We start from the raw sequence: 15871 nt of genomic DNA, 5'->3' as shown, positions 1-15871 counted from the left end.
GAAAGTTAAGATCCTTCTGTTTAATTTTAATGAAACCTGTTGAAGCTAACAGCATGATCTAGAAAAAATTAAATTTTCTATTTGTATGTTAACAATAAATATTGTTCTGACAATTGCATACATCTTACGTTGCCCATACTTGATGGCAGCAGTTTGGTTGTACTTTGCATATTTCTGTAAATTATTAATAATGGCTTATGGCATGTAAATGTTTTTTAGATTGATTGGGTTGTAGACGTTGCCTATTTGCTGTTTTAAAATAGCTTAAATAATGAAACAATACCTGAATTACAGGTGAATGGTAATAAAAATTCTCTACAGAAACAGCCAAGTAACTTTATCATACTTTCTTACTAAATTTAGTTGGTTTACGTAAATTATTCATGTATACAAAAACTGTCTTCCCTTTATTTGTATGCCCTTAGAAGCCTGATTATTTGCAAAAAAACAGCTTTGTGCTTGTTTTTCATATTCATTTACCTAGGACAAAAATGTTAACAAAAAGTCTGGTTAGATACATCATTTGCTTTTCCATGTACAAGTATCATTTTATGACTCTTTGAATTTGCAGTTGTATGCTTGACTTTTTAAAAACAGGGTCCTTAAAAATTTTTCTTTGTCTTATATTTCCAGGTAGTGTGAAAATGCAGCAGAAAAGTGGACCAGTTGTTTTAGCAGATGAAGTAAAGAATCCAGCAATGGAAAAATTGGAACTTGTAAGAAAATGGAGCCTAAACACTTACAAGGTTAGTAAATTTGTATTGTTGTTACTAGTCTATTGCCAATGTAAATTAAAATGTATAAAAACATATTGCAATGCAGGATGTATAGATCTCTTCATCTTTTAATGCTGAAGTCCATCAGAGGTGGTAACCTCTCCACCTCTGGGTCAGTGAGCAGTCAGTCAGCCTCACTACATCACTATTGATCACAGGGAATTAGCAGGATGACTGGAGCCGTGAACATGGGTCTCTGGTCAGGGCTATGCAGTCAACACCATCATGGAGTCTCAGCTTCTAAGCAGGGCAGAGCAACAAAAACATTATTGTCGGGGTCTCAAGCCCGTGTTCAGACAGAGCTATAGGCTGGGGGCAGCCAACCCTCGAGGCTTTGAGCCTTTAAATGTGGCTCCTCAGAACTGCACACTGGGAGTGCCATCCATCCGCTCCGCACATGTGCCCCTCCACTTGGTGGGAGAAGTGCATGGTGGCTCCAGCAGCAGCTTCTATAAGTTGCTGGCATGGAATTGGAGTGGGTGGGAGGGCCTGGGGGTCCCTGGCTCTGGGGCAGGGGGAGGGCATTCATTTAGAGTGAGACGGGGTGGTGGGGACAGTGCCTTGCTCTGGGGGAGGGCTGGGAATGCATGGCTCTGGGGGAGGTGAAGGCATTCAGTTAGAGCAGGAAGGCTGTGGGTGCTTGGGTCTGAGGCAGGGGGAGGGCACTGACCACATAATTATTTTTATATACCTATATATTGCTCTATATTTATTTTTATATATCTGTAAATGTCTAATACGTGGCTGTTTGCACACTATCCAGTGCTATTTTGGCTCTTTGTCTCTAACTGGTTGGCCACCCCTGCTATAGGCAGTGAATGAGCCCAGGTTCTGGTTCAGTGTGAGGATGTTAGTGGTTAACTGATAAGAGCTAGAGCAGCCCATTGTGGGCAGGGGGTCGCTTTAGCCTGGCAGTAGCTGGGAGGCGGGCAGGGGCAGGGCACTGAATAGTCTGCGTTGGCCAGGCTGAAGCCCACTTGCCCATGGTGCACTGGAGCTGCTCTGGCTGCGCTGGAGTGCCCCCCCCGCCCCCGCCCCCGCCAGGCATGCTGTGTGTAGGGAAGCTCCAGAGCAGCCCAGATTCCCAGTGCACTGTAGGTGGGGATGCTCCAGCCTGGCCGAAGCAGCCCTGGTCCCTGCACCATGGATCCCTGAGCCAGCCACCTCTCCTTTAATTGGTTAACCAGTTAAACCTACCACGTAACCAGTTAAACAGGATTCTACATCCATAGTTCAGAGTGGGACACCAATACAGTCAGTCAACTCAGGCCTCCCTTCAGATAGTCTCCACCTCCCTCTGGCTGCCACTGATGGGCATGGGTGATGAGTTCTATGGGCCCTTGGTGCCTGGGCACCAGGAATATTCGTGGGTCTGGTTCTGGCAAAGTTCAGCCCCTCTTGGAGCGCACATGTACTCTTCTCTCAATGCATTCTCCAACCTCACCTGCCACCCTCAGGCAATTTAAAAGGGTCTGGGGGCCTCTGCTGCCACCACCAGGCCTTACAATGGGGCTGAAGCAGTTTCTTGCCTGCTCTGTCTGTGAATGCAGTGGCTGGCACTCCCCTGGGTTGCAGGTCAGCTCGTTACTATGTTTGAAACTTGGTAGATGGAGAGCTGGAGGGAAGAAATTGGCTTGGTGTTTGTATAATTTCATGTCATTTTTCACCACTCCTGCAGCCTATGGAGAAATGCTTTGGAGTAGAGAATCCTCATAAATCTAAGAACTCAAGCAAAGATACCGAGACTGCTTTTCCCCTTTGATTCCCCCAACTTCTTCATCTGACTATCAAGGTCTCTGGTTGAATTGGACAGGAAACTGTTTTCATAACTTCTTGAGACTTCAGAAATTTCCCCATTTTGCAGTGAGATGAGACCAAGGCCTTTTGATGTCTTTTTATACAAATAAAGAAACTGATTCTAACTGTTGGGCTTACCAATCTCCAGGGATGAGGGAGATCCAGGTTCAAATCCCTGCTTTGAGTCAGTCATACCAAGGACTTGAGCCTGAATGTCTGACATTCCTGGTAAGTACCCTTAACACCAGGTTACTGGCTATTTTTGGGATGGTGCACTGCACATGTTTCAACCAGTGATTTTATTTTGGAACTCAGAAACCGTCCTGATGAAAGTTTTGACAAAACTGGCAAATTTGTGCTGAAAGTTTTGGTTTCAGCTGATTGCCATTTTTAATTTGGAAAAAATATTCCATCAAAATTCGTGATCAGTTCTAGTCACTTTTTTTCTTAGTTCCATTTACTGACTTCTTCTTTGATGCAGTAAGAACAAATGACAAATTCTTTCAGTAGCAAATATGGTGCTGCTTTTTCAAAAGATGTTTTTTCGAGGCAGAAGCCTGCATCTTTTTTCTTGCCCAGTTCAGGAACTTATTTAATGTAGTCTAAATAATTGCAGAAGTATGTCCAGCTGCTGTCTCATGGTTTCCTTTGAGAGGGAACTCACATTTTGCCTTCCCTTGTAAATAAGTTTGTGGAAGCGCTCTGTACCCTCCAGTCAGGTAGCCTGCCAACCTACGTTCCTTGTAAGCTGCGCGGTCATGCAGCAGCCTACTTAGTGTGGCACAAGCATTGAGGGATTGGCTGGAGGAGGGCCACCCTTCCGCTCACTCCCACCCTGCCATAGCTGGTGGGGAGGGGTAACTCAAACTCAGCCCCAGGTTGGACAACTATGTACCTGACCCCAGGTCTGCCATGGACTGGATCTACCATGACCTGGGTGCCACTCTCCCGGCATGAACCCACCCTGGGCTGTGGCTTTGCCCCTCTGCCGGTCTGGAGGCCTGCCTGTCCTGTTGTCCCAGGCCCAGAACTGCCTCAGTGTGGGAGGAGCCCATGGCCCAAATGCTCCTGCAATTAGAGAGAGTGAGTGAAGTTCCCGCTCTCCTCCATATCCCCAGAGCACCCTTCTTCATCCCAAACCTCTCATCCCTGGCCCCACTACAAAGTCCACGCTCCCAACAAGAGTCTGTGTTCCTTCCCACACTCTAGCACTCTGCCCCAGCTCTGAGCATCTTCCCATGCTCCAGACTCCTTGGCCCCACCTCTGCCACATGAACGTCATGTGCCCTGGTATGGGGGTGAAGTGTCACACACTGCTGCCAAGCCTTGGGATTTGAATTGACATTCCACAGACTGAAAGAAGGGCCTTGGTCTTGCTTTCTGTTCCTCCTCTTACTCCTTCATGTTGGTCACCATCTTTGCCTAAAGGTGAAGACTGACAGCTAATTCACTTAGTGCAATATTTTTCAAAATAAAGTTAGCTGAGAGACATACAAAGGTAGTCTCAGATATTTGTTTGAAATATTATTTCTCTGACAAGCTCTTTTCAAAGCCACATAGCGGTCCCAGAGAGGTTAGGCTGCTTAGAATGACAGCAATAGACTTTTTGGGCCATGGAATAGGATGCAATTTTGCCTTTCAATCCAAAGGTCAAACGGTATTGCCTAAAGCTTCTCTATGAGTTTGTCTGTGAAGCCAGGTCATGCATCTGATGTTCCTGTTGTAGAATATTTCAGGGCTTTTTCCACTAAAAAGGGATAGGATAAAAGGCCCTCATTTGAAAGCTGTATGGCCTCTGTTCGGTGGTTGGTGGTTACATTTATGAACCTCTGTATTCTGTTCTGCACCAAGAATAGATTTATTTGAGAGAACAGAACAGTGCACAACTGTGTATGATGAGTGGGTTTCTTTGGCCCACCTCAGCGAGGTAATTGTTGGCTGATTTCCTTCATGTTTCCTGTCCTGTGGTTCTGTGAGAGCATATATGTGAAGGAGAAAAGGTCATTTCCTCTGTGCGTGTGCGTGTGCGTGTGTGTGCGCGCATGCACGCACACACACACCTGATGATCTCTGAACATATGGAATTTGTCTCACCAAACCAAATTCTGCTGCCCCTCATTGGATGCCAAAATACTTTCAGTGCTTCTGGTGATGAAGCTTTCAACGAATGCTGCACAGAACTGTTCTGTGACTGCCTGCCTAGGTATGCAGTTCCTACAATGTGGATCTGAATACATTTGTAAAACAGGAGTTACATCATCTAATTAACACACTTTATAATGTCAAAAGAGTTTGCAAACCCTTACTGTTACTCACCTCGATGGAATTTATATCCTCTAACAGAGATCTAATAGATTTCAGGCTCTGACTTTTCTCCAGGCTACTCTATCTGGTTACCATTTAGAAAGATTCTTACTACAATCTGTGAATCTTTCTCTTCCCATCAGGTTTCGGCCTGAGATTGTGTAGCCTATTGGCCATCTCTGTCTAGTGATTCTTCCTTCAAAATTTTTTCATTCACCACTGTTGAACTCTTCTAGGTTCACTGTCATTTGGGACTTCAATATCCATGTTGATTATTCTTAATTCCACTTTTCTCTTAGCTTCCTTTCTGTTTCCAGATGTTCTCTCTTGTCCATTACCTGAAAGTCACTGTGGTGGTAACAGAAATTCAAGTAAACGACCAACAGCTGTGGCTAAAGTAACCGGTTCAGGCTGTGTCCTGAAATTTGGTGTTGCTGGCCAGCCTTGTACTGGTGAGAAGTCTGAAACTGAGCAGACCTGAAAAACACATTTTTAGAAACAGGGCAGTTTTGAACTAAATCTTGACTCAAGTGTAGAGTGTGTGAATTATTGGTGACTGTGGTGATGTGGTTCTGTTTGAACATGGGAGAAGATACTGGGGGCACGTGGGAAATCTGCACATACAGAAATCTGAAGAGCTGGGACTGAGGGAGGCCTTAGGTAAGGGAGTTTCATGTGTAAGGGTGAAAAGGGTGAATTCATATATGCAGTTTCAGCACAGATGGAGTTGGTGCAGTGGTGTTTACAGACACAGTGGTGTAGGTGGTGAAGGAAAGATTTGCAGACGTTGGAGATGTGGAAGAAAAGGAGACTTTAGCTTAGAGGAGAAAACCAGGATTAAACAGTCAAGGTAAATAGGAGGAGGGCCTTGATGATGATATAATAATACAGGAGATAGGCTTGAATTTAATTTGAGAAGCCATTTCGGAGTCTGAGATTTAAGTGAGAACAGTATTGTCCACACCTGCAGGAAGATATTGCAGGCAAACGAGTTGTTCTTTAGTTGAGCATCTAGGTAGCAGACTGGCAATCTGCATCAGTTCAGTGATCCTGTTTTCTTTGATGTCAGCATTAAAAGTTGATTTTAGAATAAGTCTTGAAATTGATATGATAAAGTGATGATGTCACAGCAGCACCACCCTCTTTTTCAACAGGACTTTATATAAGTGTGATCATATAGATGACAAAATTTCATTTTTGGTAACTATATTCTGCTTTCCCATATGCTTTTAAACTTTTTCTTAGGAAATTTGTTTAATTTTTTTAATTTAAACAAAGCTTAACACTAATGATTTTAAACCACATTTTTATTTGTCTTTCCATCCTCCCTTCTATCTTTCTGTCCCTGGAGAGAAAAATAAGTTCTCAGTTCTTTTTTTAGGCCTGGTCTACGTGCAGTATTTATTCTGATAGAATTCTTTTGGTTATTGCTGACATTTTAATTGTAGAGGTTTACCAGGTGAGATGGATTAAAAAAAATCAGTTCCTTTTAAAAGCATGTTCTCTTTTTTACAATCAGTTGATTAAAAACTAGGCATGAGAAGTAAACTGCTTAGTTGTAAAATCATGAAGCACCTTGTGACTATAAGCAAATTGCTTTATTTCATTAATACATCCTGTGTTGATTTAAATCAATTTTAAATGCAAAATGTTTCAAAACTTTTTTCCTATTCAGCACATTTAATGTTTAACATTTTATTAAATGAAACTTAATTTTTAATTGCATTTGAATTTCATCCGCATACAGCTTGACACAAATCACAGTAAAAAAAAAAAAATTAATCTAAGAAACAGAGCATTCAGCATTCCTAACAAAATGTAAAATTAATCTGAACAGTTTTAAGCTACATAATTGCTTAGATAGATGTGTTTAACTGTTATATCCTCCTGATTAGCAAAAAGGCGCTCCGAACAGTAAAAAAGCAAGTGGGCCTGGTGTAAAAATAATTGTTCCTCTTACTGTATGGGTGTAGATAAGACCTTAGGGAGGAGCTGTAGATAAGAGATTAAGAGAAGATTGACTGTTTTCCATCAGTCAGTGCTTTCAGTTCTGTCCTTTGAGCAGGTTGGTTAAGAACCAAGAATTCCCCAATGTGTTAGTCTATGTCTAGGTATACAGTGCTGGACCTGTACTAATACAGCTGTTCCTCTGCAAAAGGTCTGGTGAAGAATCTCTGTGCTGGTGAAAGGGAGTTGACCGGTTGGCGGAGCCATCTTGTCCCGAGGATGAGGTGGAGTGGCAGTCCCAGGCCCTGCACCTTTGGGGGCCCCGTTGGTGGTTGTCCCAGCTATCCTATGGACAGGATTACTGAGGATTACTTGGGGCAGGACACTACAGGGGTGGCAGCAGCACCAGCAGCAGGGTGTTTCCTTTTATCCCATTCCCCTGAACTTACCATACAGCACCAAATGCTGCCTACTGCTCTGCCGCGTGTCGTCCTAGCCCACTGAACCCAGCTTCTCTGCGGCAATGGGAAGTGGCCTCTGCTGCCCATGGAGAAGCTGGGCTCAGCGGGCTGGAAGGGCACAAAGTGGAGCAGGCTGCTGCTGGCACTACTTGGCAAGTGCAGGATGGGGTGGCGCCCCCAATTTTTGCCCCACCCCCACCTCTCCATCATAATAGCCCTGTCAATTGGTATAACAAAACTGCCTTGACAAGCAGTAAAAACTGTGTCAACAGGAGACTGACTCCTGATGACGACAGTGCTCATGTGCATAACACTGTGTCGCACAAGGGGTGTTTTTGTTTTTTTTTTGCCATGAGTAGCATAAGCCAGGGGTGAGCAAAATGCGGGTGGCGGGGCATGAAATTTCATAAGCGGGGACACAGGCTGATAGGCTGTTGGGTCTCCAGCTTTCCCATCTCATTAAAAATGTTGTTGTTTTTATGTATGTGTGTTCACAATTCTGTACTGACAGTTTTTACATTCTGCAGGCTTATTTCCTTACACTTGCCAACGGGTTTTTAAAATATGAACATAACCAAAATTTCCACTGGTTTGGATTACATTAGACCTGGACAGGGGCTCTGTTAATTGCAGGGATAAAAAGTGGGGGCCCAGCGTAAGAAGTTGGCTTATCTCTGACATAAGCTATGTTGACTTTGGTTGTAGTATAGGTGTAGCCTTAGTGATCACATCATCTTTACGTGGGAAACTTGTGTCAAATCCAAATGCTATTATCTAGAAGAACAGTGGCGGAAAGAGGGAGGAGGCAATTTATGTAGTCAGCTATTTTACATTAGGGTATCCTTTTACAAACTGTTAGTGCCCTGGTGGTGCAGTAGAGCATAATCTTGCACATGTAGACAATTTCAAAACAGTCTGTGATGTTACAGGATCGTATAACAGCCCTCACCTCAGAAAATATATCATGTGTGATCCTACGCAGACAGGACCAAATCAATCGCCTGGAATAGCAGAATCTACTAGGGGAGATATACTGAGCTCGACAATATACATACTCTCTTCCCTTATCAGTTATCAACAGTGCTGGTGATTCAGTACTATTTACTCCACCCAAACACTTCTGATTTTATCCCCTTCATCACTAAAGGGTTTGTGATGAGTTTGCTTGGATTCTTGTTTTGCAGATGCAAAAGATACTCCTACTCTTTTGCTGTGTCCTATTTTCCTTTGACCTACATTTAAGCTAAAGTCATCTTCATTAGCCTTTCTTTTGTGGTGGGATCAATTCTAGCCCTCGCCAAAGTCTTCTCTGCATCACATGTGAACTTTCTTCTGTGAGGCCCTGCCTTATTTCAAGTTAAGAATACATCTTTTTTTTGCAAATGAAGATCAAGCCGGAGACATTAGTTTACTATTGACTTCAGATAGCTGCAGAACAAAGAAAATCACTCATGCTTTGCTTAATGTCCGTGGACTTGCTATTCAAAGCTGTTCATATACATGGACAAAATGTGGAGTATAGGGTTTGAATTTTAGACTTAAACTTTCTTAATAGGAGTGGGGTTGGTTGGTTTTAGTGAGCTGATCTGTTAGCTGCAGTACAGCTATCTGGGGAATCATGCTCGGGTCCAGGTGTTCTTTTGCCAGTTCTGCTGAGCTTTGAAGTTCCCAGGATCCTTTTAGAGCCATCCCATCCCCAAAACCTCCCCGGTGTGCCATCCTTTTTTAAGGGAAATTGGGATGACTGCATTTTAACCAGGGATCTGTAAAGAATCTGCACTGCTACCTGTCTTACCCTTCCATTTCCATTCATGCAGTATGCGATCTAATACTCTCTGTGAACACATATATCTGCAGTCATTCAGTCCGCTTCCACTGGATTGTCTTCTGTCTTCCTGCCCTGGTTCCTTTTATATAAGTTCCATCACTGTACCTATTGGGTCTTTATCTCACTCACAACTATCATTTCTCATCAGTGGGACTGACAGCCACCATGGGCCCGAAGGGTGGGAGGCCCATCTCCCTGCCCCTTCTGAGTTGGGGCCAAGAGCGGGAGGAGTGGGGCTTAGGGCAGTCATCTATGGGATTCTTCCATGCTCTTCTCCATGCATGCCTCTGAGGGTGACACAACACTGCTGCATTTCAGAGGGGCCTGGAGTTCTGTTCACTGCCACTGCTACTTCATCAGCAACAGTGGCTGGAACTCTGGGCCCCTTTGAAATGCCATGCCCCGGGGCAACTGCCCCCTTTGCCCCTTGCCACCCCCTTTCCCCCATTAGCAGGCCTATTTTTCATTCTGTTAGGAGTTCCTCCTTCCTCAATTCTTGGTTGCTAATTTCATTCTCTCTCCTTTTTTATCAAGATGTTCTTGAGCATGCTATTTCCTCATCTGTTTGCCTTCTGATCCAGTCTTAGTTCAGAAAATATGCCCCTCTGTGAACAGCTAATCAATTATTCCTGATGTTTTTCATGTATTTTTCTCTTTCCCCATCCTGTTAGCTTTCAAAATTGCACGGAAAGCATTGTGGGGATATTTTTTTCTTTTGGTTTGGGAACAAGAAGCATGTGTCTCCAGCGTTGTTCCAATTTGTTATGCCTCTCTACATGCTCCATTTTTAATTCAGTTAGCGGGTTTGCTTCTCTGCACTTCTATGATTTGAAACTTACCTTCATCATGTGACTCACTTGACATAAATTGATAAGCATTCCTTGTGCCATTTTTTGTATGAGAAATCAGTGTCCATTTTAACAGACTGTTACCAGTTGAGTAGTCCAGAAGATGAAACTGTTCTATCCTTACTCTTTTTTTTAACTTAAGATCAATTAGGCGCCCCTTTGTTAGGGAAAACTCACATTTCAGTTTCTCTTTTCTCCAGTAGTAAGCAACCCCTTTATTACTGTTTCATGCTCCTAGTTAGGCGTGGCTTGCCCAACAAGTCAATAACTCTTCTCTCTCCCTGAACCAGTGGCAATAGTCACTTCTTTTGGGATGGAAGTGTATTCAATTCTAAGAGAAATAAATTACAGCTGTGTAATGTAGCCTGTGTCTTTTACTGGGTTTCAGCAGACTTTAATTTCAAGAAATACCCAGTCTGTTTCTGTAACATGTAATGTATCTTTCTGTAGATCTAATGCCTTGTCCTTGGTTGCTTCTCAAGGTACATCTACTGTAGGAGATTAGGTGAAATTTGTTAAGGTTGCCTTATTTTTAGCACCTGATTTTGTAAAGTGGAAGGTGCATCTCCGCACTGGCACATGAAGTCAGTGGAGTGTGTCCCAATTAGGGTTGGCGGCTTCATCTTTTGTCAGCAATGCACTGTCCAATATTTCTTGCTTCGCTCTTGCTTTGTGGGTTAAGCTCCCAGTGTCTGACAATACAAAAAAGTGAAGTGGGTGTTTCTGGGTGTGTCGTCAGCCTCCCGTAGTGCACTTATCTTGTCCCCCTCTCTTTGGAAAACAATGGTAAAATGTTTTTACACCCTTTTTTTTCACTGAGCACCTGTGCACCTACCATTGCAGGGCTAGCTTGGAGCGTCCAGATTCCAGCTAGTCTTAACACTGAATTTGTGTTTATCTTCCATTGCTAATTGCTTAAATATGCCCCGGCACAGTCTGGGAAGAAGCAGCTGTATTTCCCAAAATGGTAAGAATCTAAAAATTGAAGGATAGAAACTGAACATTTGCAAATGTTCTTTGTCAAATAGGTCTAACTTTAGAATTAAGTGGGGATGGGATGGTTGAGTAGATGCAAATAGGATTACTATTATCATAGTTATTTAGAATCAGTAACATTCTGGTTTATGTGGTCTCCAATAACTGACTCAAATGTATTAAATTAAATTATAATTGCTTTTGCTTAATCAGATTCACCAAATCTAAAACGTGAAGATCTGAAATCTCTCATTTGAGAATTGTAATTAGTTCTGCTCTTGATTTGTTAACTCAAGTATTTGTATTAGTAGGAGTTGAGACTTGTCCAACAAACGTTCTTGCTGAGTCCTGAAAAACTTCTAAAGAGCTTGACATTTTTCTTCAGTTTATTGTGCAAACTTAAATTGGGAGGGGTGATTGTGAAAGAATTGCTTATAATTATGTGCTCCTTGCAGCCAAAAAATGGTTTGTGCTGTTCAGTCTTGAATGTATTTTTTTTTTGCTTTTATAATAATTTTAAACTATTTGTTATGAATTTGCAGTGTACTCGTCAGATCATCTCTGAAAAGCTGGGCAGAGGCTCAAGAACAGTAGACCTGGAATTGGAAGCCCAAATAGACATACTGAGAGATAACAAAAAAAAGTATGAAAATATCTTAAGACTGGCACAGACTTTGTCCACACAACTCTACCAGATGGTGCATACCCAAAGACAACTTGGAGACGCATTTGCAGACTTGAGTTTGAAATCATTGGAACTACATGTAAGGCTTTAATAGTATTAGAAAATAAAATATGAATTTGAGGATGAACTTCACTAGCTTTTGCATGTTGCATAGTAGATATTCAACAATATTTAGGAAGATAGCTCCTATGTATCTGAGACTGAAAGAAATCACTGAAATTACAGTAAGATCATTCAATGGTTCTTTATGTGTGGCTTTAATTGGAAGTCAAATTAAAAGGACAACTAGCATACAATTTACTCTGTGTAGTAAATACTTTTATTACAGGTTGCACTTCCCTGGTCCAGCACCCTTGGGACCTGAACAGTCCCAAACAAGAGAATTTGCCAGACAAGCTAAGGTTCCCCGACTTTGGCCTCCCCAGCCTGCTGCGCTGCCCTTCTGGCTGCCTCCGGCTTCCCTTGTTGCTGGCCCCAACTGCTCACTTACCACTGGATTGCAAGCCTTGGGGACTCAATATTCACAATGGTCCTGTCAGACCGTGGATGTTGCTGGACCAGAGAATCTTGGTTTGGGGCGGTCCAACCAGTGCTCATTTACCACTAATGTCATTAAAATTGTTCTAGATTGTAATTTCCTACAAAATACGACAAATCTGTGGTGCTGTGTATTTTGGACTAGAAAGGGGCTCATGCAAAGGAGGGGAAGTAAAAATGCAGATTAATAACTTTTTCTTTAGCGGATTAAAACTGAGTTCATTTGTTTCATGGATCACCATTTTCATCAGAGCCTTTTACAATGTTTTGCAAGAAAGTTAAGAGTTTATTACGTAGCAGTCTTACATTTAGGCTTGGGATAATTCTTCAGTTCAGGGTTTTCTCATATAATATTCAGGCAATATTACTGCAACTGACTTTACAATTCTATGCCTTGTCGGAAGGGGAGGTATGAACGAAAAATGGAGATGAGTAGCTCCTAGCTACTTATAAATGTTGTCCTCCTTCAGGAGGATCGTTCATAAAAAGCAAAAGATTTCTACAATCTGAAGAGAAACCAGAGTATGAACAGATATGGAGGGGGTAGAGGGTGACAGGAAGCAATCTTTCTTCTCGTATCTATAGTGGTTCCCTTCCTGCCAACCAGCCTGGAATACGAAGTTACAATCTACCTGAATGTAATTACTGTAAACTTCCCAATTATCCACAGAGGCTGCAAAGCTCAGAAATATCTTCACTCTTACCTCTTCCCCTTTTCAATATCACTATATTCCTACCTTATCTGTTTTTGTTAATCTGTATACTGAATAACTTGGGCTGTTCACTACTGTGCTGTTCACTACTTTGTCCAAATCTGGAATATCATTTTTTCACATTCAAATATTGGGTTTAAATATTGCTTTGTGGCAAATGAAAACTGGTAACTGGCATTTTCAACTGAAACTATAAATTGTGTTGCCAAAAAGGTGTAGGAAGTGTTATCCCTCTATTTACTATCAGTGAAAGAATGGGGCACTCAGTTTGTGATAGTACTTAAAATAAAAACTTTGCACACTGGAGTTGGACATGATTTCTGAAACTTGTGATGTTGACATAATGTTCTTATTAATGTGTGCTGTTCTCCTCAGCTTGTTCCAATTGCTAAAGGTATAAGCTTTCTTTAGATTCCTCCAATTTCTTGTATCAGGCTTGAAATTCTTCATTATTTTTCAGTCATTCATTTCTTGTTTGTTGAAGAGGATCTGTTAATGAAAAACTCAAAGGTTTTCAGTAGTATAACAAAAGTACTCCAGCTTACCCTGGTTTTAATTGAACTTGATTGCAATGCTGCCTGATGAATCTGGGTGTGTGTTTATCACTATACCTAAGTTTTTTGGATGGTACGCTTTAAGACTTGAGTTTAAAAAGCGGGAATGTTAACATGCACAGTTGATAATTGGCCATCTACATTTGAGCTGCCAAAGATTTTGACATATTACTCTAATAAATTGAGCTCTTACCTTTTTATAAATTCCGTGGATGGAGTTTTCATCTTGCACTCTCCACTGTGTTTATTCTTTGGATTCAAAGATTTATCCTATATTTATTTCCTGGGTTCAAGGCCTATTTATTTTCAACTGGGGGTGGGGGGAGGTTGCAGTTGTTACATTGAGAGAGCTCGATTTCCATTTTCAATTATAATCTATGTCAGTGTGTAAATATAACTATCTCAGTCCAGAGAGGATTTTCCTTTAACATTTATAGGAGTTAAGCATGGGTAGAATTTGGTTGCTAGGTAATAACTAAATTTTTTTTAATATGCTAAACAGCCTAATATGACCCCTTTTAGCTTCACTATTAGGTTTTAGGATTCTTTTCTTCCCCACCTTTGTCCGTTTCTCTCCCTCCTTGCTATTTCTTTTTCTGTTGTTTTCTCTGCATCTTCTTTCCTCTAGGCTTCACTCACTACTCCCATCCACTAAAGTAATCAGATGTGAAACAGCTATTCTTAAAATGGAGACCTTATTTGACATTAGCATTTACAGTAGGGCATTGGTTATAATGGTTAATTTTTTCATGACCATGATATCTAGATGTTTATTTTATTAAATGAAAACTCAGACTATGCATAATCTTAAAATGCCTTATGGAAAACACAAATACATCAATGAGGCTGGTGTCTGGGATCCTTGTATGAGAAGAATTATTATAATCTGATGTTGAAATCTTTTGCTGTTGATAAATTGATCATTGCCTTTTGTCATAACTAAACTTGATTGCAGTTCTTTTTGGCAAAAGTTCCCATCCACTTGTGCCCCTTTCACATTTGTCTTTTATTACTGCTTTTCCTCACCATCCACGAGGGTAGTACATTCTGCTGTCTTAGTCACTTATATTAATATAATTACCAGATCTCATGATGTTCAACATTTTGTTCTGGGATATAATGGTACACCTCATTCAGTAATTAATACTGTTTACCCCAGGTGAGTTTAGTTAACTACTCTCATTTTGCTGGTATAATTCATGGTCTGACAGTTGTCCTTCAGAGGGGGGCTGAATTTAAGCTCATCCTAAACAGCTACAAAACAATCTAAATATTTTGAAGTGGTATTAAGAGTAATTTACTTTGTGTTTAGCCAACATCCATAACTGTCTTCACAATAGAACTGATATTAAGAGTAGGACCTGTCCATCCTGTTGGGACAGATTTTATTGAAGTCAGGGGTTTAATGGGAGAAACTTGAACGGTCGCTTTTAAAGGTCTAAAACAAAGGAATAGATTTCATTCTGACTCTTTCAGCTTAATTTGTTGCCTATAATATTATAATCACATGTCTATTTAAGTGGCAAAATTACATGCAACCTGGCCTACCATATCAGTATTTTCCTAACAATGTGTGGTTTTTCAGTGACTATCTTGGCAAACGTCATGATTATAAACTACATTTTTTGTTGTTGTTGTTTGTTATAGGAGGAATTTGGGTACAATGCAGATACTCAGAAGCTTCTGGCTAAAAATGGAGAGACGCTTCTTGGTGCTATTAACTTTTTTATTGCCAGTGTGAACACATTGGTAAATAAAACAATTGAAGATACGTTAATGACTGTGAAACAGTATGAAAGTGCCAGGTAGCTATTTTGTGTCATTGGTTATTTTCGTTTAACATACAAACTTCAGGTTTAGTTCTTGTGTTTGAACTGGTAAACAGCATTGAAAATCTTGTAAATATAACACAATTTTCATATTTTAAATCCTGGGTTTATTCAGTCTTTAAACTTGTGTAATATTTCAAAATGAAGTTTGAAATAGAAACTTAAAGAATTTCTGTTGTAACCATTTCTTAAAGATCTGAGCTTAGTTAATCCATATTTACACCAGGAAGCTTACAGCAGGACAGCTGTATCCATGCCATCCTGACGGTGGAGAACACTGCTGACATAACAACCTAATCTATTTACAGTAGATATGTCAGCTGGAGCGTGTCTCATGGGCATTATGCTGGCAAAACTTATGTCTGGCGGGGAATAAGGGGAAGTGTGTTTTCTCATCTGTGAGTGAAGTAAGTTTTGCTGACATACTGGGTAGCGTAGACATGGCCTTAGTGTATATCCTGTAGGGTAGGTGTAGGGAAACTGGTCTGTAGACCAGATCCAGCCCTCAGTTTCCTTGGATTGTGCCCCCACATGTGGCTGGAGTGGTGGGAGAGGGAGCCTCAAGCCTCAGCCAAGCACGCCGGGGCTTGGACAAGATGCAGCCCATGGGCTCTACC

The 15871-nt window shown here is 41.4% G+C and overlaps 1 protein-coding gene across 3 annotated transcripts in view; it reads left to right on the top strand.

Moving 5' to 3' along the window:
- The window catches only part of ARFIP1 (ARF interacting protein 1), an 88141-nt gene that overhangs the window by 55406 nt on the left and 16864 nt on the right, over window positions 1-15871 (top strand). For all 3 annotated transcript variants that reach the window (XM_074993170.1, XM_074993171.1, XM_074993169.1), the window contains 3 exons: window positions 634-746; window positions 11479-11700; window positions 15073-15230. In XM_074993170.1, coding sequence (XP_074849271.1) covers window positions 634-746; window positions 11479-11700; window positions 15073-15230 — 493 coding nt within the window. The remainder of the gene's footprint in view (window positions 1-633; window positions 747-11478; window positions 11701-15072; window positions 15231-15871) is intronic.

The sequence above is a fragment of the Carettochelys insculpta genome, chromosome 4, assembly GCF_033958435.1.
Source record: "Carettochelys insculpta isolate YL-2023 chromosome 4, ASM3395843v1, whole genome shotgun sequence".
Taxonomy (NCBI): Eukaryota; Metazoa; Chordata; order Testudines; family Carettochelyidae; genus Carettochelys; species Carettochelys insculpta.
The sequence above is the reverse complement of the archived record's forward strand: the minus strand, read 5'-3'. Positions and strand labels throughout refer to the sequence as shown.